General features: G+C 43.9%; 2 protein-coding genes across 5 annotated transcripts in view; one reads left to right on the top strand and one right to left on the bottom strand.

Annotated features, from left to right (window-relative positions):
- Window positions 1-218: 218 nt before the first annotated feature.
- On the bottom strand, window positions 219-20,273 carry MCOLN2 (mucolipin TRP cation channel 2). Of its 2 annotated transcripts, none has more exons than XM_082227897.1 (14): window positions 20,134-20,273; window positions 17,123-17,285; window positions 12,442-12,615; window positions 12,050-12,203; window positions 10,262-10,337; window positions 10,076-10,172; window positions 9,350-9,449; window positions 7,218-7,330; window positions 6,061-6,210; window positions 5,807-5,908; window positions 5,468-5,590; window positions 4,119-4,325; window positions 2,706-2,821; window positions 219-858 (listed from the first exon to the last, which is right to left on the bottom strand). In XM_082227897.1, the coding sequence occupies exons 1-14, from the start codon at window positions 20,250-20,252 to the stop codon at window positions 822-824; spliced, it is 1,731 nt and encodes a 576-aa protein (XP_082084023.1). In that variant the 5' UTR covers window positions 20,253-20,273; the 3' UTR covers window positions 219-821. The 2 variants fall into 2 exon arrangements, with proteins under 2 accessions (XP_082084023.1, XP_082084024.1); XM_082227898.1 differs by lacking the exon at window positions 20,134-20,273 and adding an exon at window positions 17,569-17,791.
- DNAI3 (dynein axonemal intermediate chain 3) overlaps window positions 15,101-22,060 on the top strand; it is a 73,986-nt gene continuing 67,026 nt past the window's right edge. The window contains exon 1 of one of the 3 annotated variants that reach the window (XM_082227806.1): window positions 15,101-15,162. In XM_082227806.1, the coding sequence (XP_082083932.1) occupies window positions 15,116-15,162 (47 nt within the window). In that variant the 5' untranslated portion in view covers window positions 15,101-15,115. Of the gene's footprint in view, window positions 15,163-20,427; window positions 20,445-21,806; window positions 21,874-22,060 lie in introns of those variants that run through there. The other 2 variants (XM_082227811.1, XM_082227805.1) reach the window with 2 other exon arrangements.

The raw sequence follows: 22,060 nt of genomic DNA, 5'->3' as shown, positions 1-22,060 counted from the left end.
GATAGGAGGCAAAGCCCCCTCTAGGCCTTCCTGGCTGAGAGGGTCCTGGTGGGGCTCTATCATCCGCCGGTGGTTTTAGGGTGCAATGAAGAGCGAACAGGCCTCCCATTGCAATGGATTTGTAAAGGATTTGCAGGCAAGTTTCATCTCCTGGCCAATGTAAAGAATTGCAGCCTCATTTAGATGCAAGGGGACAATAGGGATGACACACACAATGATTGATTCTTTGTTTGTTTTAAAGGGGGGGGAATGCACACCTGGCTGAGTGAACCTCAAATGACCAAACAGCTTTTTAGATCAATTTCATGAAACAAAATCCAGAAAGAAGAGAAAGCATAATGGTACAAGTTTTGCATAGGTTTAAAGGGAAAACCTACATTTGTAATTCCAAAAAAAGAAACCTTAAAAATGGTACTGTCACCAAGAACCGCAATATTCTGTGTTCTTTTAGGAGGTGAGTTTCATTTAAATATTTTAATATAAAAATACCTAGAAAGCAGGTTGCAAATCAAGAAGTGACCAAATGATAACCGATTCTCTGAAGTTCATTGACCACGACTTGCAAGATGATCTATTTACAACTGAAGCAAGAAATGGTCATCAGCTGTTGACGAAATGCTAGCTCAAGATGTGCAGTTTTTGAGCTTTCCAACTGTGGACTGCAGGACGACTCCGCCACTTCTCTTTATAAAGTTGTAGTCGTTGGTTCGTAGAGGGGGGAAAGAACCACATGGCGGTGGTTCTTCTGCAGTTCAGGAGGCTCAGCTTTTCCCAGCAGTTACCTCCACGTGTGCAAAAAATTATGCCAGCACCACCCATCTTCAGTTAATAAGTATCAAGTTGTCATCGCTTTTCCGTCTGCAGAAAGAAGAAGTTCACCGTTTCAGATGGATAATAATGAAAAGACAAGATAAAGCGCTAAAATCTGTAGCTGCAGCTGTTTTCTGCGCTTCCAACCTCCTCAGTTATCAATTCCTGGCAATGATGAGTCCCAAGCTCTGCTATGATCAGTCCTTTTTCATATATTTACAGCTCTCTTTGGGTGTTCCCTACATCCAGAGTTCATGAAAAGAGGCAAGAGGGTCTCACAACACATTCCAGATGTTCAGCAGGAATCGCAGGTGGAACATCGGAAAGTTGCCAGTCAGGCCATCGGTCTATGTAGCATGGAGTAGCCTGCATCAAGTGGCAGCAGCCCCAGAGTAGGTTACCTGCCAGCAACTAAACCTGCAAACAAGGCAGATCCTCTCCCGTTGAGCCACAGCCCTTCTGTTATGTACTAAGCTTGGATCCTAGAACAATAGGCAAGTAGGATCCTAGAATACAACAACTGATTGGCTTGCAGGAAAAGACCAGTCAGCCTCCAGGAGGAAGTTAACCAGCCTATTAGACTGGTAGGCCTACAACTCCCATGATCCCTAGCTAGCAGGACCAGTGGTCAGGGATGCTGGGAATTGTAGTCTCAAAACATCTGGAGGGCCGGGGTTGAGGAAGCCTGTCTTTAGGGATATTGAAGGGGCTATTTTAAATGCGGCATTTTTCAGTTGCCGTTTGGAAGTCTTGCTTGATGGAGGCGAGTTGTAAATATTAATACTCAAGACTAGAAGACTTTAGAAGAAGAAAAAACTGGTTAGTTCCATATGTGAAATCCAGCACTTACTTCCATTCAACCCTTCTGCTGCTTGGTCCTAGTTGCTCCTGGAGCCCCAGTGCTAGAGCAATAGTAGATGCCACAGCACTCTTAAATTTCAGGGTCTTGGGTTTGAGCCCTATGTTGGGCAAAAAGATTCCTGCATTGCAGGGGGTTGGACTGGATGACCCTCATGGTCCTCTCCGGCTCTATGATTCTGAATAAATGTAACTGAAAACAATCCTTTTTTTCCTATGCAATCACTAAGAGAGGTATTCTGGACAATACACCTCACAACCTGTTAGCTTCCTGGTGGGCAGCCATGTCCTTAGCACAGTTGCTCCACAAGAGGAGAGATTTGCATGTGATCCCTTTCTTCCCCTCCATTGCTAGAAGAAGCCACTTCCAAATAGTTTTATTTTATTACTTATTATAAATATTTATCTACCGCTATACCAGCCAAACCTATCAAAACAGTTTGTAACAGTGAGATAAAACGATACAAAAAAAGTTTTTTTAAAAAAAGGTTCAAAACAAAGACCAGTAACCCATTGTGGAGGATGTACTCTTCTGTCATGGAGACTTTAGCTGTGATCCCTGCATTGCAGGTGGTTTGACAACATGACCCTTGTGGCTCCCTTCCAACTCGTATGATTCTTAACTGCTTGCATAAGCTTGGAGGAATTTAAAGTTTCCAGCAGGTGTTTAAAAGCTGGCATAGAAGGTACAACAGCAGAAAAGCCAGGTGGATACCTTAACCTGAAAGCTCTTTACAAAGAACTCGTTACAAAGAACATATTTTTTGCTCCATAAGAGGAGGAAAACAAGAAAAAAAATATTCTGAATCAAATGTTGTTGAAGAGGAAGGAGGATCAAGTTAAGGCATCACAACAAGAGGCGCTGTGCAGCTTTCCCTCTTGCTGTGCTGGCTTCAGCGATAGCTGTGCAGCCTGCATTCGCTCCATAAGACGCACACACATTTCCCCTTACTTTTTAGGAGGAAAAAAGTGCGTCCTATAGAGAGAAAAATACGGTATGCAGAATTTAAAGGAATCTGAAGAAACAACACACTGACCTCTTGCAGCAGCAGAAACTCCTGAACGTTCGTGGCTCTGTGCTGTATTCTTCACTGTTACATTCTTTTAGGAATTCTTGTAGGTCTGTGTCTGGGAAACCAATCAGTTGGTATTTCTGAAACAGGAGTTGGAGGGAGAGGGGAAAATCTGTTTAGGAAGCCACTCTCCGTTTCATACTGCTCTCCCGACTCTGTATATCACAGGTGGAGAGGAATGGGTGAAGTCACAGCAGAAGCTTGCAAGGCTAAACCAAGTTGTAGGGTTGCGATCAATTTTTTTTCTTTTTATAGTGCACGCTGTAAGGAGGGAGATAAAAATGCTCTCCCCTTTGCATCCTCTTATTCTAAACAGAACAAGCTCAACCTGCAACATCAGTACAAAACTACTAATGTTCTTATGCATGGGCTTGACAAAATATCAAATAATTTGCTGTTCCTGCTCCCTATATCCTTTCCAAGACACACTCTGCCAGGCTACTTTAGTACAGGGTTTTCAATACTACTGTTCTAAACAACCAGGGCAGGGAAGACAGCGGTATCTTCTGGCTTTCAGTGTCTTTTGAGGCTGTGCAGCCAAAACAGGACTGCCCAGGCCGATGCAGAGGTGGGGGGGGGCAGCCGAGTACATTTGCCCTGGGCCACAGAGGGGTAAGCCGGCCGGTAGGGCTCCCGTCAGGGACAGACCGCTTTTTTTGTTTGCGTTTATAACTTTATTCCAACAAGACTTCTGCCCCTGGCCTCAGATAAACTCTACATGGGCCTGGGACTGCCTTTACCTGCTTCCCGCCCTGTGGAACGCCCTCCCACCAGATGTCAAAGAGAAAAACAACTACCAGACTTTTAGAAGACATCTGAAGGCAGCCCTGTTTAGGGAAGCTTTTAATGTTTAATAGGTTATTGCATTTTGGTGTTCTGTTGGAAGCCGCCTAGAGTGGCTAGGGAAACCCAGTCAGATGGGCAGGGTAAAAATAATATATTATTATTATTATTATTATTATTATTATTATTATTATTATTATTCCTGCCTTATTATTACAGCAAAAGTTGGAAGAGCTGAAGTTTCATATTCTATGTGGAGAAATAGCTGTCAAATAGCTTAATAAAATGGAACATTAGCATTCCTAAAAATAGAGAAATCTTAGTTTTGCAACTTACTACAGACAGAGATTGGAAGGTTCCATCACCGTCACATATGGTGCATGACAGGGCAAGCGAGTGAAATTGAGAGGAAGCCAATTTTCATGCCCCTTTTAACAAACTCTACCCACCCAGTCTACACAGTTACATACTTTTAAGGAGCAACAACAAAAGTTAGTAAACGTTATTGAAGTCCAGCTCACCATCTGGGAACTTCTTGTTACTTCTTGAACTATAGCTCATATCTCTTGAGAAACACAGACTCAATAAATTTACCTTTATTGTATCATATGCATCCGTAATAAGGGCAATGAAAAGGCTGAGGATCATGTATATGAAGAGGCTAATGAAGGAAAACAAATAGAGTCGGCTGAAGAGCCACACCAAAGTACTCTTCTGCTGGATTTGAGCAAATGTAGCGAACATGTCATCGCCGTTGACCAAAGAAAACAGACACTCGGCTACCGTGTTCAGATCTTCAAACTGGAACGCATGAAAAACTGGCATTAGAGACAACTGCACTTGAAAGAATCAAAGGCTCGCTTTATAAAATCTTTCTTTAAAACCACTATAAATTGAAGTGCACAGGCCTAAATATCATTCATACCTCTTAAGTCTGAACTAAAAAGCTAAATGCCATCATATAAATGGTGTGAAAAATAAAATAAAATTCTTTGTTCAGAAACCGCCTACTGAGTTAGGAAATAGTGCTGGGACTCTGCATAATGCACGTGCAAAGTCTTATAAAGAACAATGAGCCTTTTCTGTCAGCGATTTCAGCGAGATCAAATTTAAACTGCTGTTTGAAGGTATTTTGGACCAAAGAAGTGGATGAAAACACTTGAACTTCTGACCCAACTACCAAGACCGGTCTTCTTTCAGTGAAGAGATCATGTTCACAGTCAATGGGCAACTGTGATACAAGACTGCCCTCTTGTGAGAAACCTGAGGGTGAGCCACAGACAAAAAGCCCTAGTAGTTTTCTGTTCCTTCCTGAGCAAACTTCGTTATTTCCTTCGATTTTCTTTTCCATTGCTTAACAAAACCAAGCGTTGCGAGTTATTTGGACTCCAAGACATACACGCTCCATTCAGAACGCAGAGTGAAGCATGCATATACAAATAAGTATATTGAATGCAGAGTAAAGGTAAAGGGACCCCTGACCATTAGGTCCAGTCGTGACCGACTCAGGGGTTGCGGCGCTCATCTCGCTTTATTGCCCAAGGGAGCCGGCGTACAGCTTCCGGGTCATGTGGCCAGCATCACTAAGCCGCTTCTGGCGAACCAGAGTGGCGCACGGAAACGCCGTTTACCTTCCCACTGGAGTGGTACCTATTTATCTACTTGCACTTTGACATGCTTTCGAACTGCTAGGTTGGCAGGAGCAGGGACCGAGCAATGGGAGCTCACCCCGTCGCGGGGATTCGAACCGCCGACCTTCTGATTGGCAAGTCCTAGGCTCTGTGGTTTAACCCACAGCGCCACCCACGTCCCAGAGTATGCACAGCTTAATTTTTTTAAGCGGGCTTTGAGAACTGTGCTTCAGCCACACCTGGAGAGTACTGTGTTTGCTTACATGTACTTTTTACATTATCCCAGTTACACAAACTGAGACACCCACATACCTTGTCGTGGTATGGTCCTAAAACGATCCAGCCACAAAAAGTATATCCGAGGTATATCATCCCAGCACAGCAACAGAACCTTAGCACTTTGGGCAACGATGCTTGCATTGTTAAAATGAGCACCTATGAAAAGAGGAGAGTGTTACTTTCTTTTCTTGGAAGAAAGGCGGAATCTAATCCATCATTGTACCCACGGTTGTAAACATGTTGTTCCCAGGGAGTCTCCCATCCAGACATTGACCAGACCCCGGACCTGCTTGTCTGAAGTAAGGTGGTGTCCTCACATGCATTAAAAGAAAGGAAAACTCCACTACGGAATTTTTTTACTCTAGTGCTTACATTATAGGTCTGGAAGTAGCCTAAGTACCGAATGACTCCAACCCAAACGAATAAAGTAGACGTGCCAAGCAAAATACTGCAGACATCATAGCTTGTAAGATTCTGGAAGAAAACAAAGGAAAACAAGATTTTGCACAGTTGATTCCTCCAATACCTCAAAAGCATGGCTTGGCAATTTAGGATTCCCACAGCAGCTGCTCGAGAATAGGCCAAAATATTTGTGACTGTTTTTTGAGGGGTTTTTTAAGGCTCACCTTGGCTTTTATTTCCATTTTCATGATGGAGCCTATGATAGTCATCACATCACTGATAATCACCAGGACGTACCACCCGTTTAAGAACTCCAGGCGGTCTGCGTTGCACACGTGGCGATTATATCGCTCCAGGAAGAAATTCACAAATCTCTGTTTTTAAGCGTTGAGAAGAACGATTAGAAAACTCCCACTCTTTCAGAGCAGAAAACCTATTTACTTCACGTTACTAGAGTCCACCAAGTGACTATAACAGGTATTGCACTAAATTATAGAGTGGTTTTGTTTCACGACTATGGATGGCCACCAGAAGATTGCGAAAGATAACTAAATTTTATATTTGCCATAAATGTATGGGCAATAATTCCTTTACACAGCACATAGCCCCTTACTGGTCTTGCTGTCTAGTCTAGCATACTGTTCTTACAGTGGCCAACCAGATTCCTTAAGCCCAGAAGCAGGGTATGAGTGCAGCAGAAGTACTCCAATTCTGTTCTAAACTCCCCAGTTGAAATATACTCTGAGTCGAGAGTGGATTTCATGCTCTTTATTCAGCTCACAATGGTGAGGAGGAATGGAAGTTCCCCCAGAATGTCTGCTTTATATACATTATTTACACAATAGGCTCCACGTGATTGGCCAATTCTAGGATTCTCCTGTAGGCCAATCAGGTTGCGGATTCACTTCCACCTGGAGCTGGATTGGATGGCTCCTGCGGACCAATCAGACAGCTGCATTCTAGATCCTATTGTTCTAGGACCAGACTGCTGCATTCTGGATCCTATTGTTCAAGGACCAATCAGACTGCTGCATTCTGAATCCTATTGTTCTAGGACCAATCAGACTGCTGCATTTTGGATCCTATTCAACTCAGTACATAACACCAATTCTGTTCTAATCAACTAGTATTCAAAGGTATGGTGCCTCTGACAGTGGATGACAGCCTTATCCTTCATGTTGCTTGAGAGACAAATCCAAAATTGCCAATAGTACAGCCACCATAGAGAACTCCTGACTAAGCTACAAGGCAGATAATGCCAGACAAATTGTTCTTACTTTATTTCTTGTAGGTTCAGCCCATCCTTCCTGTTTTAGGATAGTTTTTTGTGTGTGTTTTTAAGCCAAGCACACATCTACCACAAAGACAAAGGTATGCTTACTTTTTGCAGTTTCAGAGCAAGAACGATGGATCGTGTGCAGAGGATAAGGGAAGCAATGCAGATGACAATGACAGCCCCATCAAAAACCAAAAGATACTGTGTGTTTTTCTGAACTATTAGAGGAGATTAAAAAAATGCAAAATTTAATCAGCATAGGGGTGCTCAAGTAATTTAGAGAGAAAGTCTAAATTACATTCCCTTTTCTTTCAGTAAGTCTTAAACGAAACAGAGGGCTGAGAAGCAAAAGAATGAACAGGAAAAAGTTATTGCACATCTGTAGGTAGACCACCTCTTCCAAAAAGCAAAAGTATTTGTATTCAACTCTAGCTACACTTTGATTTGCAACAAGGGTGGATAAAAATTAATGATTTATTTTTTAAAAAAAATCAGGATTTTTTATTTAAATCAGATTTTTAAAAATTTAAATTGGGATTTTAAAATAAAATGCTTTTGGAGGGAAAATCTTTCTAAAGATAGTTTTCTTTTTAAGTTACATTATACAGTGGTACCACGGGATGCAAATGGGATCCGTTCCGGAGCCCCGTTCGCATCCCGAATGGAACGCAAGATGCGACAGCACATCTGCGCATGCACGGGCCGTGTTTCGCCACTTCCGCACATGCACGTGACATCATTTTGAACGTCTGCGCATGCGCGAGCGGCGAACCCCGGAAGTAACGCACTCCGATATTTCCAGGTTGCCACAGAGCGCAACTTGAACGCGCTCAACCCAAAGCACATTCAACTCGAGGTATGACTGTAGTTCAAAAACTATTTATCAGGAAATAAGAATTGTTTTTCATGTGTGCTAAAACTCTGTGTAAGTTTTTTTAAAAAAAATTGTTTAACCACATCAGTTAACAAACATGGATACATATGCCACAATGTTATTGTTTTAGTTAAACAAATTGTTTAAACTGTTATTAAAGAAATTATTGATTTTCCCCTTCCAATATAATACAGTGGAACCTCAGGTCGTAAACGTGATCCATGCAGGAGGCACATTGGCAAGCTGCAAGGTCAGCAACCTGCAGCGCCCGTCTGCGCATGTGCAGGTCGCAATTTGGTGCTTCTGCGCATTCACAAAGCGCGATTTAGCTTTTCTGTGCATGCGTGAGCGCCGAAACCCAGAAGTAACCTGTTCAGGTAGTTCCGGGTTCGGCACGGTGCGCAACCTGAAAACAAACAACCTGAAGCGTCTGTAACCCAAGGTACCACTGTACAACAGAAAAGTTGTCCAAATATAAACAGTTAACTTATTAAACCGCACAATAATTTCATAATTATCTGTCTATGTATTTCTAATAGTATAACCAAATCAGTAATTTTTTATATAACTGTAAAAACTACTCTGAAAATTTATTATTCTAAAAATGAAACCTTCACCTGGTTGTAAATATTAAGATTATACCAGCAAGAAGAAGTCTTTCTGCAAGTGATTTAAATCAAGTCTTACTGACTAGCGATTTAAATCATGATCCACCCTGTTTGCAACCTGCATCCAAACAAAATATTCTTTTAACGCCTCCCCCTCTACTGCACTCCCTCAATTTCAGATGGTCAGGGCTGATGCTTCTGTAGCCAAAAGCATAAGACAGAGGTATCAGAGCAATCTTAAGTTTGTAGACCCAGCAAGGACTAAGCCTCTGCAGAGTATATTCCCATTACAGACCCAAAATTTTAAACAGGTCGCTCTACCACCAGCAGCTTTTTTTAATTTCACATAGTTTTAAAGGTAAAAAATAGTAATTATGATCTGCTGTCCAGGTAAGAGGTGGTGCATTTTGCTTTTGGAACAGTTAAACCAACTTTGCTACAAAATTAGTTAGGATTAGCCCACCATTGCTGGGCTAATACAGTGTTTGAGAGCATACTTGCATAGCAAACTAACTCCATATGCCCCACTGGCACAGACAGGCTAGCAGGATCACCTTTGCTAGCTGCATCACAATGTCGCTGAACAAGCCTGTCCCTGTGTAAAAACTGCTGCTTGCAAGAAAGTTAGCTCTGCAAATTGCCACAGTGCCACCAGCCCCTTCGCCAACTCATCAGCGAGACACACACGAAAATCCCAGGCTTCTTTGTGTTCATCTTCGAACATGGATATAGTTCTCTCACACAGAGATACTTACTAGAGCCAGTTATGTTCCAGTCTTTACATTCTTCAATATCGGCATCCGTATCAAAAAATATTTTCATTTTACCACTGTGGGCTTTATTGTTAAAAGTAATCTGTTGAGATAAATGTTGTTGTTTTTAATTTACTTGCTTGAAGCAATACTCATCCAATATTATATCACAAGGTTGGTGTAAATATCAGTGATTTTTACTGTTCTGTCAGTGGAAACAATTGCAACCTGTGATTTGACAGTGGCTAAGGGAAATGTGTGGGGAGGGGGAATTATGCACTTTATGTTACAAATGTTTCATTGGATCCAGTGTGTGCATGTTCTTTCTTTCCCTCGCCCCACCCTGATTCTTCTGGAATTCAAATTCCTACCCACCCATCTCCTTTTTCAGTGTCCCATATTGCTCCCCTTTACCTCCTGTCCATAGCTGTTAACTTTTCCCTTTTCTTGAGACGAATCCTATTCGGAATAAGGGAAATTCCCTTTAAAAAAGGGAAAAGTTCACAGCTCTGCTCCTGTCCTCTTGGCCACTCTTTGCTGATCCAAACCAGGAGCTAAAGAGGAAGTGTAGAAGACTGCCACTCTACCAGCTTCCTCCTTCAGCTCTATGTACTTTTCAAGGTGGGGGTGGGGAGCCTATGGAACTGAAAAGGAACTGAAGCCCATCATAAGTAATTTAAGAGACAGGATCCCATTCTCTATGTGTATAATAACAAGAACAGCACTTACAGTATTTTCAAACTCATAGCAGTCAGGCAGTTCACGAGAATGGATGGTTTGTAGATCAATGCCTTTCAGTTTGAATGAAATTATCACTTGTATCAACCTGGGTGCAAGAAGATACTGTATTATGTTAGGTCCCCCCTGCTTCTTTAGAAACACAAATAAAACTGGTGTCCCCAAACCGCACTTTACCTATAAAACTCAAAGTTGAAAAAAGACGAATTCTTAAAGTGGCCCGTTTCGTCGTGTGGTTTCACAACAATGCATTCTGGAAGTGAAAGGAAAATCCAAAAGACATAAATGCATTTCTAATTGTACCACAAGGAACCTAGAACTGTGATCCTAGAGACATCTACTTGGGAGTAATTCATTTTAGGACTATTAAGACTATGGAGGATTATGCAGCAAAACAGCAACCTTTTTGACCCCAGGGTTTAACCCCACTTTGCAACGCCATGCAATGGCAAATCTCAAAAACAGTCTGTGTCATCTTCTGCATGTAAATAGCACGCTACTTCTCTATCCATGCAGCCCATAGCCTATGCATGTCTAATTCCCACCAAATTAGCAATGAGGAACAATAGGCTCTGTCTACATATAAAGCGAGTCCATGCAGACAGTGAAACTGCTCCAAGAATTTGTTCATCTGTATTAGTGTGCCACAATGGTAAGGAGTTTTAATATACATTGGGGGCAGAACGGTCATATGCACGGGCTCACAGAAGTATACTGTAGGTCTTGATTTTATACTGGCACCTCCATCAAGACACAGATGCAACTTTTAGTGCATGTGTTCAAATATAAACCCCAAAGAAAGAAACCTATGGTGCTGGAGACTCTTGAGAGTCCCATGGACTGCAAGAAGATCAAACCTTTCCATTCTTAAGGAAATCAGCCCTGAGTGCTCACTGGAAGGACAGATCCTGAAGCTGAGACTCCAATACTTTGGCCGCCTTATGAGAAGAGAAGACTCCCTGGAAAAGACCCTGATGTTGGGAAAGATGGAGGGCACAAGGAGAAGGGGACGACAGAGGACGAGATGGTTGGATAGTGTTCTCAAAGCTACCAGCATGAGTTTGACCAAACTGCAGAAGGCAGTGGAAGACAGGAGTGCCTGGCGTGCTCTGGTCCATGGGGTCACGAAGAGTCGGACACAGGGACGCGGACTTATAAAAAATATTGGGGGGGCCCGGGAAAGCTCGTGAAATGTAAATAAGCTCATGAATATGCAAATAAGCTCATGAATATGCAAATAAAGTGGCGCCGCCCCCTCGTGACGGAAATGGGGGAGAGTGTGCTGCGCCTATTAATCAGCTCCGGAACAGCTGATATGCGGGAAACCTGGGGCTAGAGGCAGGAGCCCCCGCCCCCGGGGAATTCCCTAATCTCGCGGGGGACGGCCGGGGCTCTCCAGCTAGGGCGCGCGGCTGGCTGGCTGGCTGGCGAGGGAGCAGGTGGGGAGGAGGCGGGGGACGCCCGAGATTATTGGGGGGGCTGAGCCCCCCCAAAATTTTTTTTGAGGGGGCTCAAGCCCCCTCAAGCCCCATGGAGTCGGCGCCTATGGTCGGACACGACTAAACAAGAAAGCAAAAGCAAATTCACAGGAATACCTGGAACTTCTCTACAGGTTGGTAAACTGTTGTGTGCTGTAATCACATCAAGGAATGGAAGACTTGTGGCAGAGAGATGCCACAGCTGCATATTTTTTTACAGATAGGAGCATTCACAAGAAGTAACAACATGATAAAAACACCTGTAAACAGCCTCAAAGTATAAAATGTGTTCCCTGATGTAATGGGAATCCTTGAAGATTCTACACCTTCATACACCTGTTTTTTTTAAAAGCATTGGCAGCTAAACTGTACATAAAGAGTACAAAACCTGTATAAAAACAGGAGATATAATGGGATTCAATTCCTCCTTCGTTAATAAAGTTAGACCGATTTTCTCCCAGAGGAAAAAAAAACATTAGCACTGTACCTTCTTCAACTGTGCTGTCTATGTGAAGTGTATCATTGGAGGAAAGTACTGTGCCTTTCTTATATTCTTCTTTACAAATCTTTAAGCCTCGCAAGTCATCTTCATCTTGCTCATAACCAAGGGTACCCAGGGATATATTCTTCAGTTGCCGGTACTAGTTGAGAAGCAAACACACAAAACGAAAACACTTCTTCAGAAAGGCTGCAAACCCGTAATGGCAAAACCGTATTTTCAAGTGATATGCTAAGAGTACCTGTTCACATCTGGAACGAGTCACTGGTGAATATGGGTTTGAAAGTGGTTGCTGCTACAACCCAGAAACTGGCACATCTAAAGCAATGTGAACTATGATGTTAAACTCTGTGTGTGGATGCCATAAGACGGATGCTTACCTGATCGACCACAAAATGTATGCTATCGTAAGCATCTTGCTGTGTGTACACACTGCAGCTGTAGTCATCCTCATCAATGCCAGAGTAGTTTCTCAGAAACAGGTGCTTGAAAGCCATAGTGTTCTCCTCTTTGAAAGAAACCACCAACTGGTTGCTCAGACCAAAAAGGACGAGCTTTACATAAAGGAAAAAAGAAAGAAAGAAAGAGGTAGATTCTGTCATACATAACACTAACCCTGGCTCACTAAAACATGATTCAGTAATGTGGGAGCAAACATCAGGCCTGAAAGTTGCTGCTTCATTTCATGTACCAACATCAACAATTCAGTCCTGCATATACTAGCCGGGATATTAAACTAATTTGCTCCTGATTTAAGAGCCTGGGGAGTAAGCAAACTTTGTAAAAACAAGGACTCCCCACTTAAGAACCCTGATGTGATCAGAACACAAGGTAAAGATGTGAAAGGGAAAACATGCAATTGTTTTACAGCTAAACTATTGTTCTACCACTGAGAGAAACTATAGTTCAGCTATATTTGACCACGATCAATCTGGTGACTGGAAACGCAGAGGGAATTATATGATCAGGTCGTTCATTTCTTGACCTCAATCCCCATTATAATATATTGTAAAACAAAATGTTGCGTCTCATCTTAAGTTGCTGTATTATTTGCTATGGCATGAAAAATGTCAAGACTTTGTTAGAGACTGGGTGCCGCTTTATGAAGAACTGTATTTACCTTACTGTAAAGTCTTTACCGTTAGCGACTGTAAATGCTTCCCTTTCTCCCCTCATGCACACAAATCCAATTAGCACTCCACAAAGTTCCAGGTAGAGGCCATGTCTAGCATGACTGTCAAAGATCTTTTAAACTGGAAAAGCAGGGGAATGTACCGTATTTTTCGCTCCATAAGACACACCTGACCATAAGACACACATAGTTTTTAGAGGAGGAAAACAAGGGGGAAAAAAATCTGAACGAAACAGTGGATGTCTGATTTTTGTGGTTCATGCTGTGGCCACAGACATGATATGTGATTTGATGGTGAGTTTGGGGTAGCCCAATGTAAAAATCCTGAGAATCCATGTGGATCTGTGCCATTGCGGCCCCACGAAACAGTGGATGCGTGATTTTTTTATGCAGGCTGTAGCCATGGGCATGCTATGTGATCTGATGGTGAAATTGGGGTGACCCAGTGCAAAAATCCTGAGGATCTATGTGCTTTTACCTCCCCCCTCCCAGGCAGCCTCCTTTATCTCTAGAGTCCCTTATCCCTCCCGATCACTTGCCAATCAGCTGCTCAGAGGTTTTGTTTCAACACCCGCTTCCCTCTTTCTAAAAAAAAGAGGCATGATCTGCCTTTTGCCCCTCGGCAATTCAGCTCCAGGGACCACGCATTCACTCCATAAGACGCACAGACATTTCCCCTTACTTTTTAGGAAGAAAAAAGTGCATCTTATGGAGCGAAAAATACAGTACTTGGATTCTAATGAACATAAACCATGAGCTATGGCTCCCCCCCCCCCCCGAATCATCTACAAATGATCTGAAGGAACATAAGGAGTACACACAGTGTCGCGTATTAAATGAAATACGTGGTTTTTTAAACCACTTTAGGCATTTAAAGTTGCTGGCCTTTTAAAGTTTTCGTAAGGGTAAAAAGATGCTTGGTTGACATCTCTTTGATGTTTCATGACCAGCGAGAAGTGAACATCTTCAGAGTAGCAGGGAGGAAGTTTTGTGAATCTAGAGAGGCTTTCCCATAACTAAGTCTTCAATAATTCTGAATGTAGTCATGTAGGCTTAAGAATCCAATGAATACTCCCAGCGATCTTAAATATCTATGTAGAGCTTAAATAGATAAACCAAGCACTTGGGAGAATCCATCTCTACCATGGGGCAAAGCAGCTGTGGAGTTGAACTGGTTCTACTTCTGCTCTTCACAGTGGCCAACACAAGCTAAATTAACTCAGGTTTGTACAGCAGCTTCTAATAATCTCTTTCTATCTCCCCCTCTCTTCCATCTTCAAATCGCCACCAATTTTCCGACAGTAAAGAGGTAAAGGTAAAGGGACCCCTGACCATCAGGTCCAGTCGTGACCAACTCTGGGGTTGTGGCACTCATCTCACTTTATTGGCTGAGGGAGCTGGCGTACAGCTTCCGGGTCATGTGGCCAGCATGAATAAGCTGCTTCTGGTGAACCAGAGCAGTGCACGAAAACACCGTTTACCTTCCCACCAGAGTGGTACCTATTTATCTACTTGCACTTTGACGTGCCTTCGAACTGCTAGGTTGGCAGGAGCAGGGACCGAGCAATGGGAGCTCACCCCGTTGCGGGGATTCGAACCGCCAACCTTCTGATCGGCAAGCCCTAGGCTCTGTGGTTTATCCCACAGCGCCACCTGCGTCCCTCTTCTGACAGTAGCAAGCAATAAAAACCAGAAGATCCCACAAGAAGCAGACTTGTTATAGTTGTTTTCCTAAAATTAGCATTACTTTTAAATTATCACAATGCATTTGAGAACATAAGAGCCTGCAGGATCACACCAATGGCCCATCTAATCCTGTATCTTGTTTGCACAGTGACAGCCTGTGAGAAACTGGCAAGAAGGACTTGCGCACAAGAGCAGTCTCCCCTCCTGTAACTAGCATTCAGAAGCATAATGCCTCCATGGTCCATGGATTTTATATCTTTCCTGCCCATTCAAGAACTGACAAGTAGGTAGAATATTTTTTTATATTTTTTTTAGTCTAAGAGGAGGCCTGAATGTGCATTCATTTTATAGTTCTAGGTTTATAATTCCAAGCAGCACATGCTAAACCAGGGCAATCAATTCACTTGACCACAAAATATTAAAAAACACTTTTTGCAGTACAGTGGTACCTCGGGTTACATACGCTTCAGGTTACAGACTCCGCTAAACCCAGAAATAGTGCTTCAGGTTAAGAACTTTGCCTCAGGATGAGAACAGAAATCGGGCTCTGGCGGCGCGGCAGCAGTGGGAGGCCCTATTAGCTAAAGTGGTGCTTCAGGTTAAGAACAGTTTCAGGTTAAGAACAGACCTCCAGAACGAATTAAGTTCTTAACCCGAGGTACCGCTGTACAAAGCTACCGAGGCTGCAAGAAAGTGACCCCAGGTGGAGAAACACAAAGTACGGTATAAACTTCATCCTTCATACTTACATAGCAGCATACTGCAATCCAGCATGAAGGGAAAAGGGAAATATTTTATTACTGTAGTGATAAGTCAGCACTGTACAGAACGCTTCCCTCAAAACTGTTCCAAGACTAAAACTCAGCACGTTCTTAGACAAACTGCTCCTATGACCCTTTAACTTCAAAACTCGGCACTTGTATATTCACATAAATACGTTGCACAAACTTCTGAACCCTCTTGCCTTTTGTAAAAGTTTGATGTCCCCGAGAAAGTGCCAGGACAATAAATACACTCAAGTGTGGCGGAGGTGCACAGAGAAACACAATGAGAAGCTACAAGGGGAGAAAGGGGTATTTGTAGGATACATGAGCTCTGCTTCCCTAATGGCAGCATGAAGAAGAAGAAGAAGAAGAAGAAGAAGAAGAAGAAGAAGAAGAAGAAGAAGAAGAAGAAGGGCTTTTTGCAAATTCCTCATTGGCGTTTTCGAGACATTCTCCATGGCTGCTGAAATATACTCGGAGTCGAGAGTGGATTTCATGCTCTTTATTCAGCTCATAGTGGTGAAGAGGAATGGAAGTTCCCCCAGAATGTCTGCTTTACATACATTATTTACACAATGGGCCCCACGTGATTGGCTAATTCTGGGATTCTCCTGTAGGCCAATCAGGTTGCGGATTCACTTCCACCTGGAGCTGGATTGGGTGGCTCCTGTGGACCAATCAGATGGCTGCATTCTGGATCCTATTGTTCGAGGACCAACCAGACTGCTACATTTTGGAATCTATTCAACTCAGTACATAACAGCTGCAATTCTGTTGACCCCACATGATTACAAAAGTGTGCAGAGCCTTCTAAGAAACTAGCATAGCTCTATCTTGGGTTGATTCTGTGCTGAGCCCCTCCCATGCTGTCAAGCACATGGCACTGCTCGCCATCCGTACATTTCAAGGCAAGGCTATCAAGACAATCCTTCGCAACATCTAGCAGCTTATTCTTACCCAGCATCCAACACACAGGTTACTCCAATAATAAGGGAGGTGCAAGGCTGAAGGTCTCCCAAATGCAGAAACCCATCCCTGTATGTGGAATACCTTTCAGGCGTAAAGCACAAGGAACTATCAGGAACTAAGGCTAAAGTTCCAGCAGAGTGAAGACAGAAAAACATGCATAAACAGACAAATTATCATGATCGCCACATGGTCATCTTCATCATCATCATCAGTCAAATGTAGCAAGACAGCTTCACAGCAGGACAATTACAGGAAAGGATAGCAGGCAGAGAAATCATTTACACTGAACAGTATTCAACCAAGTTTGAATACTCAGAGAGTTGAACCCCTGAAATTAATGTAACCGAGTTCATTTATTTTAAATGGGTCATATCTGACTAAAACTAAGCTGAATACCATCCAAAAGAAACATTAGCAACCAGGAGTCACCGATAGGACTGTTCATTTACTTATTCATTAGGCATGAAGAAACAATATCCGATTCCGTGCAAGTAAATTTTTTAAAGTTACCTGGGTAGTAACCAAAACTATCTTCAAAATCTGAAGTCCCAGTTTCCATGGTATCTGACGTCTAGCTCGATATTTATCACATGGATTCATGAAGTAGAACTTTAAATCCTCTTTTAGGGACTGTTCTTCTTTAAAATCCATATCCAGCTGCGTCATCATACTTCTGCCATAAACAAAAGGTTGAGGATTTAAATTTAACACATCTTAACATTGTGCATACGGATACTCCATACCATCATTGAAAAGCATTAAAGAATAAGGTCTTTGCATTAAAGAGAACAAAGGCACATTGCCCCAGGTTCCAAAGGGGAGGTTTGTTTCATCACACCTTGTCAGCCTGCTTATACATCTCTGCTGGCATTTTAAAAAATAGCAGCTAGTAAACATTAACATAAAGTAAATCAGATTAACCCAAGATAAGCCGAAGTCTTCTGTAACCTAGATACCTTTGTAAGAAGACTTGAATTGTTCTTAGGATTTTTCAGACTTCTTTCTGCAAAGCAACTTCAGTATAACCAATCTGAACTACGGGCTAAGGTCCAAATTACGTATTATATACAAGGGGAGGGACGCTTCAACCCATTTCCCAATCCAAGACAACTTCCAGCCCTTGCCTGCAAGATTCCATGCTTCTGAGGATTTGCAATAGGGGAAGAGCAGAAGAAAAGAGGAACAAGGGGAATGTCATTCTGCTTTCCCTATTTCGCCACTGAGAATCATGTGCATTGGTCACTTCCAAATCTGAGGCTTAGCAAAAAAAAAAAAAAGGGGGGGGGAGAAAGCAGGCTGTGAAAAAATTCCTTGCATACAATTGCATAAGGTACAGTTTGGTCCCTAAGACACTGGGAGGAAGGGTTCTCGCAGCATGTTGTTGACGCCTTACCAACAGAAAAGCAGCCGAGACAATTTTGTTTCCTCTAACCGTTTTGCTATAACTAGCCCTGTAAAGCTGCACAAACATCAAAGCTATAAAAACATCCCACTGCCGTAAAAGGAATTATTGAAGCCAAAGGTCTCTGTGGTTGTGCATTAGCCAAACAAACCCAGAACTTGCTACCTATCTCACGACTAAAAATAATCATACTGAAAGACCCACTGTATTCTCCGGTGTGAGAGCAAACACAGCCTTCCCGGAAAGTCCTAAATAAGTACTTAACTCAGTTCTGCCCTGCTAGTTGCAGAGCACTGAGCTGTGAGCACAGGAACAGCACCGTCTGCATGGTGCTCTGGGCAGGAGATATGCATGGATGGAGTCTCAAGCAGAGTTTTGGTATGTCACAAAACACCAGCTGGACAACTGCAGAATAAGCCAAAGCCGTTTTGAAAAGTCTGTGGGTTCCCGTGTAGTTTTCATCTTGTAATGCCCACGTCACTTAGCTTCAGAGGCAACCCCATCCCATCCAAAGCCACCGGTTTCAAAGATGTGAAATTATCCAAGATGCCAACTCACGGCTTGTAGTAAAGATCTGCGATGGCATCACGGTACTGTGTCTTCTGATGGAGAATTTGAAAAGTTTGAACAGAAGCATTCACATGTTACATTTGTGACTCCAGTCCTGATCCTGTTACAACTCTCACCTACTTGCAAGACACCTATTTGAGTAACATCACTTGGTGCAATTACCGTATTTCAGTAAAGCGTTACATAAATGCCCAAGTCTTAACTATGGGAGCAAGATCTTACAGGCCTCCTTGTCGGTCTCTTGCTTCTTCTGCCTTATCAGGCCAGAACCAGATGTCATCAGCTTAATCGGGTAAGTTACCATTCATTTACCAGCTTTCAGGAAGGCTGCCAAAATCTCTGAAGCAGGTAGCTTAAGTTTGCTATACTCTCTGCGTCACTTTTTTTTTAAAAGAGGAAAACAGGAAAACAACCACCAAAACAACAGCCAACTCAGTCAGTAGAGCAATAGGCTGCTAATCTTAGGGTTGCGGGTTTGAGCCCCACATTGAGTAAAAGATTTCTGCATTGCAGGAAGTTGGACAAGATTAGCCTTGTGGTCCCTTCCAACACATGGAAAGCGTAATGCTGGTGGTCAACAAAAGAGGTTTAAAGACTGTCTCAAGGCAAATCTAAAAAAATGTAGTATAAACACTGACAACTGGGAAACACTGGCCTGCGAGCGCTCCAGGTGGAGAACAGCCTTTACCAAAGGTGTGATGGACTTTGAAGACACTCAAACTCAGGATGCAAGGGGAGAATCGTGCTAGGAGGAAGGCACACTTGGCAAATCCACACCGTGATCAACTCCCACCTGGAAACCAATGTGCCCACTGTGGAAGGACGTTGGATCCAGAATTGGCCTCCACAGTCACTTACGGACTCATTGTTAAAACCGTGTTTATGGAAGACAATCTTACTCGGCTACGAGTGATCACCAAAGAAGAAGAAGAAGACAATTCTATTATTGAAACACCAGGTGAAGTTTGGCACACTCGTTCTGAATAACCCCAAAACACGCTCATTCTGAATAACCCCAAGACACTAAAATCAACATCTGGGTATTGCTATAGATTTGGGGGAGACCCCTCTAAACCCTAGAAATTAATAAATGGGAGGATTTTGATTAATTGTGAAATAGATGAAAGTACAAGTTGCAGAACTGTTCCAGTTGAAATAGTATATTAAAGTTAGCTAACTTGAAAAAGGGTACCATAGCACCAAACCTTTATTAGGTTTATTTATTAGCTGTCCTTGCACTTCTAAATTCTACTGCATTTTTTTTTAAAAAAAATCCCTCTCCCCATGGACCAACAGTATTGCCTACACAATTTGCTGAACTCTTGATTTCAATTTGGAGGGGATGGGGAGACAGCGCCCTGCAGTTTAAAAATAATAAACGAGAACAGATCACAGCGCAGCCCTGTCGACGTCTACTCCGAAGTAACCCCGCCAAGTTCAAGGGGGCCAACTTGCCGCCTCTGCCCCTCCGCTTCAAGGAGCGTAGTTTCCGCGAACCAGCCGCGCTCCTCGCTGGCTGCCCACCTCCCCGCGCCCGCTCTGCGCTCACCTGGTCACCCCCGCGGGCAGGTAGCCCAGGGACATGCCGCCGCGCGGAGACGGGGGCTGGGCGCCTCCTCCTGCGGCTCTGCCCGCGGCGACGTACTCAGTCAGCCGCGCGGGACTCATCGCGGAGGAAGAGCCCGGCCGGCGAGGGCGTCACGTGGAAGGAGCGCGGAAAAGCGAAAGCTGCCGGCGGCCGCGCAGCCCCGCGCCGCCTGCGCGCTTGGGCGAGCTCGGAGCGTCGGAGGACCCGCTCCGTGCGCGCCGGAGGGGGACGCTCCGCCATTCGGCTTTAAAGGCGCCCTGCCGCCGCCCAAGGTGGTCAGCTGGGGGCGAGACGCCGGCTTGGGCTTCCCTCGACGGGGCGGGAGGCCTTTTCGCAGGTGAGAGGGAGATCGGAGGGCCGTCGAGTCGGGAGAAAGGAGGGATCCCCACTGGGTCTTGGCCCGACCTAGGCGTGCAGGGGCTCCAACTGGAATAAAAAAGGGGGGGTGTCAGGTAAGCCCCACGCTGCATGATGATCACAGACACAGCGCATGCACACCTTTTGAATGGGAATGCCCATCAACTCTGCCCACTCCCCGTTTGAACGCAGCTTAGCACATTTTGCGAACTAATGCTCCTTAACTGTTTGGGAGGGAGGCCGCCCCCATAAGGCCGTTTCAGAAGCCAGAGTCTCAAATGTCCTGAGGGCACGTCTAGAATTAATTCCCATTTGGTTTAATGGGGTTTGCCATAGTGGGAGGGAGAGGACTACAGTGGTACCTCGGGTTACAGACGCTTCAGGTTACAGACTCCGCTAACCCAGAAATATTACCTGGGGTTAAGAACTTTGCTTCAGGATGAGAACAGAAATCGTGCAGCAGCGGCGCAGCAGCAGCAGCGGGAGGCCCCATTAGCTAAAGTGGTGCTTCAGGTTAGTTTCAGGTTAAGAACGGACCTCCGGAACGAATTAAGTACTTAACCCGAGGTACCACTATACTGTCTTGCAACCTATGTGGGAGCTTGCTGTACTGACTGGTACAGTGGTACCTCAGGTTAAGTACTTAATTCGGTCTGGAGGTCCGTTCTTAACCTGAAACGATCCTAACATTGTCTACACTGACTGGCAGCGCTTCTCCAGGATTTCGAATAGGGGATCTTTCTCAGTCCTTCTACCTGGAGATGCCAGGAATTACCGTATTTTTCGCTCTATAACACGCACCCGACCATAACACGCATGTAGTTTTTAGAGGAGGAAAATCCGTAGGCATGCCACCCGTAGGCATTTCCTCCATAACACGCACAGACATTTCCCCTTACTTTCTAGGAGGAAAAAAGTGAGTGTTATGGTGCAAAAAATACGGTAAATGAGGAACCTTCTGCATACAGAAGAGATGCTTTGTCAAAGAGCCGTGACCTTTCTCTGATTAGGTATGCGTAATACAGCTGCTGTGGGACAAGATGGTTGGACAGTGTTTTCAAAACTACCAACATGAATTTGACAAAACTGCGGGAGGCAGTGGAAAACAGAAGTGTCTGGCGTGCTCTGGTCCATGGGGTCACGATGCGTCGGACACGACTAAATGACTAAACAACAACAAAATACACCTGCATCTAAAAACTGCACATGGCAAGTGCTATTTTATGAAAGGCTAGGATGAATGCCTCTTCTAAGATGCTGCATTATGATGGATAATTCATCACAGAACTCAAATGACAGAAGATGTGATTGCAATGGATTTCCAGATGGATCCCACAAATGATGGTCTGTGGCAATGCTTCTGTTCTTTTGCTTAGTGTATGCAGTGGCGTAGCGTGGGTTGTCAGCACCCGGGGCAAGGCAAGTAATTTGTGCCCCCTAACCCATGGATTTGCACCCCCTAACCCATGGATTTGCGCCCCCTAACCCTAACCCCCAGATGTTGCGCCCGGTGCGGCCGGCCCCCCCTGCA

This window comes from Podarcis vaucheri (genome assembly GCF_965113315.1).
Source record: "Podarcis vaucheri genome assembly, chromosome: 6".
NCBI lineage: Eukaryota > Metazoa > Chordata > Lepidosauria > Squamata > Lacertidae > Podarcis > Podarcis vaucheri.
The sequence above is the reverse complement of the archived record's forward strand: the minus strand, read 5'-3'. Positions and strand labels throughout refer to the sequence as shown.

What these genes read in the sequence shown, in the direction of transcription:
- MCOLN2 (XM_082227897.1), bottom strand. Translation starts at nt 20,252, where the DNA reads ATGAGTCCCGCGCGGCTGACTGAGTACGTCGCCGCGGGCAGAGCCGCA. An exon ending in TAGGACCATACCACGACAAG is followed by an intron (nt 4,326 to 5,467) that starts GTATGTGGGTGT and finishes CATGCGTTCCAG; the next exon opens with TTTGAAGATCTGAACACGGT. An exon ending in ATGCATATGATACAATAAAG is followed by an intron (nt 2,822 to 4,118) that starts GTAAATTTATTG and finishes CTCCTGTTTCAG; the next exon opens with AAATACCAACTGATTGGTTT.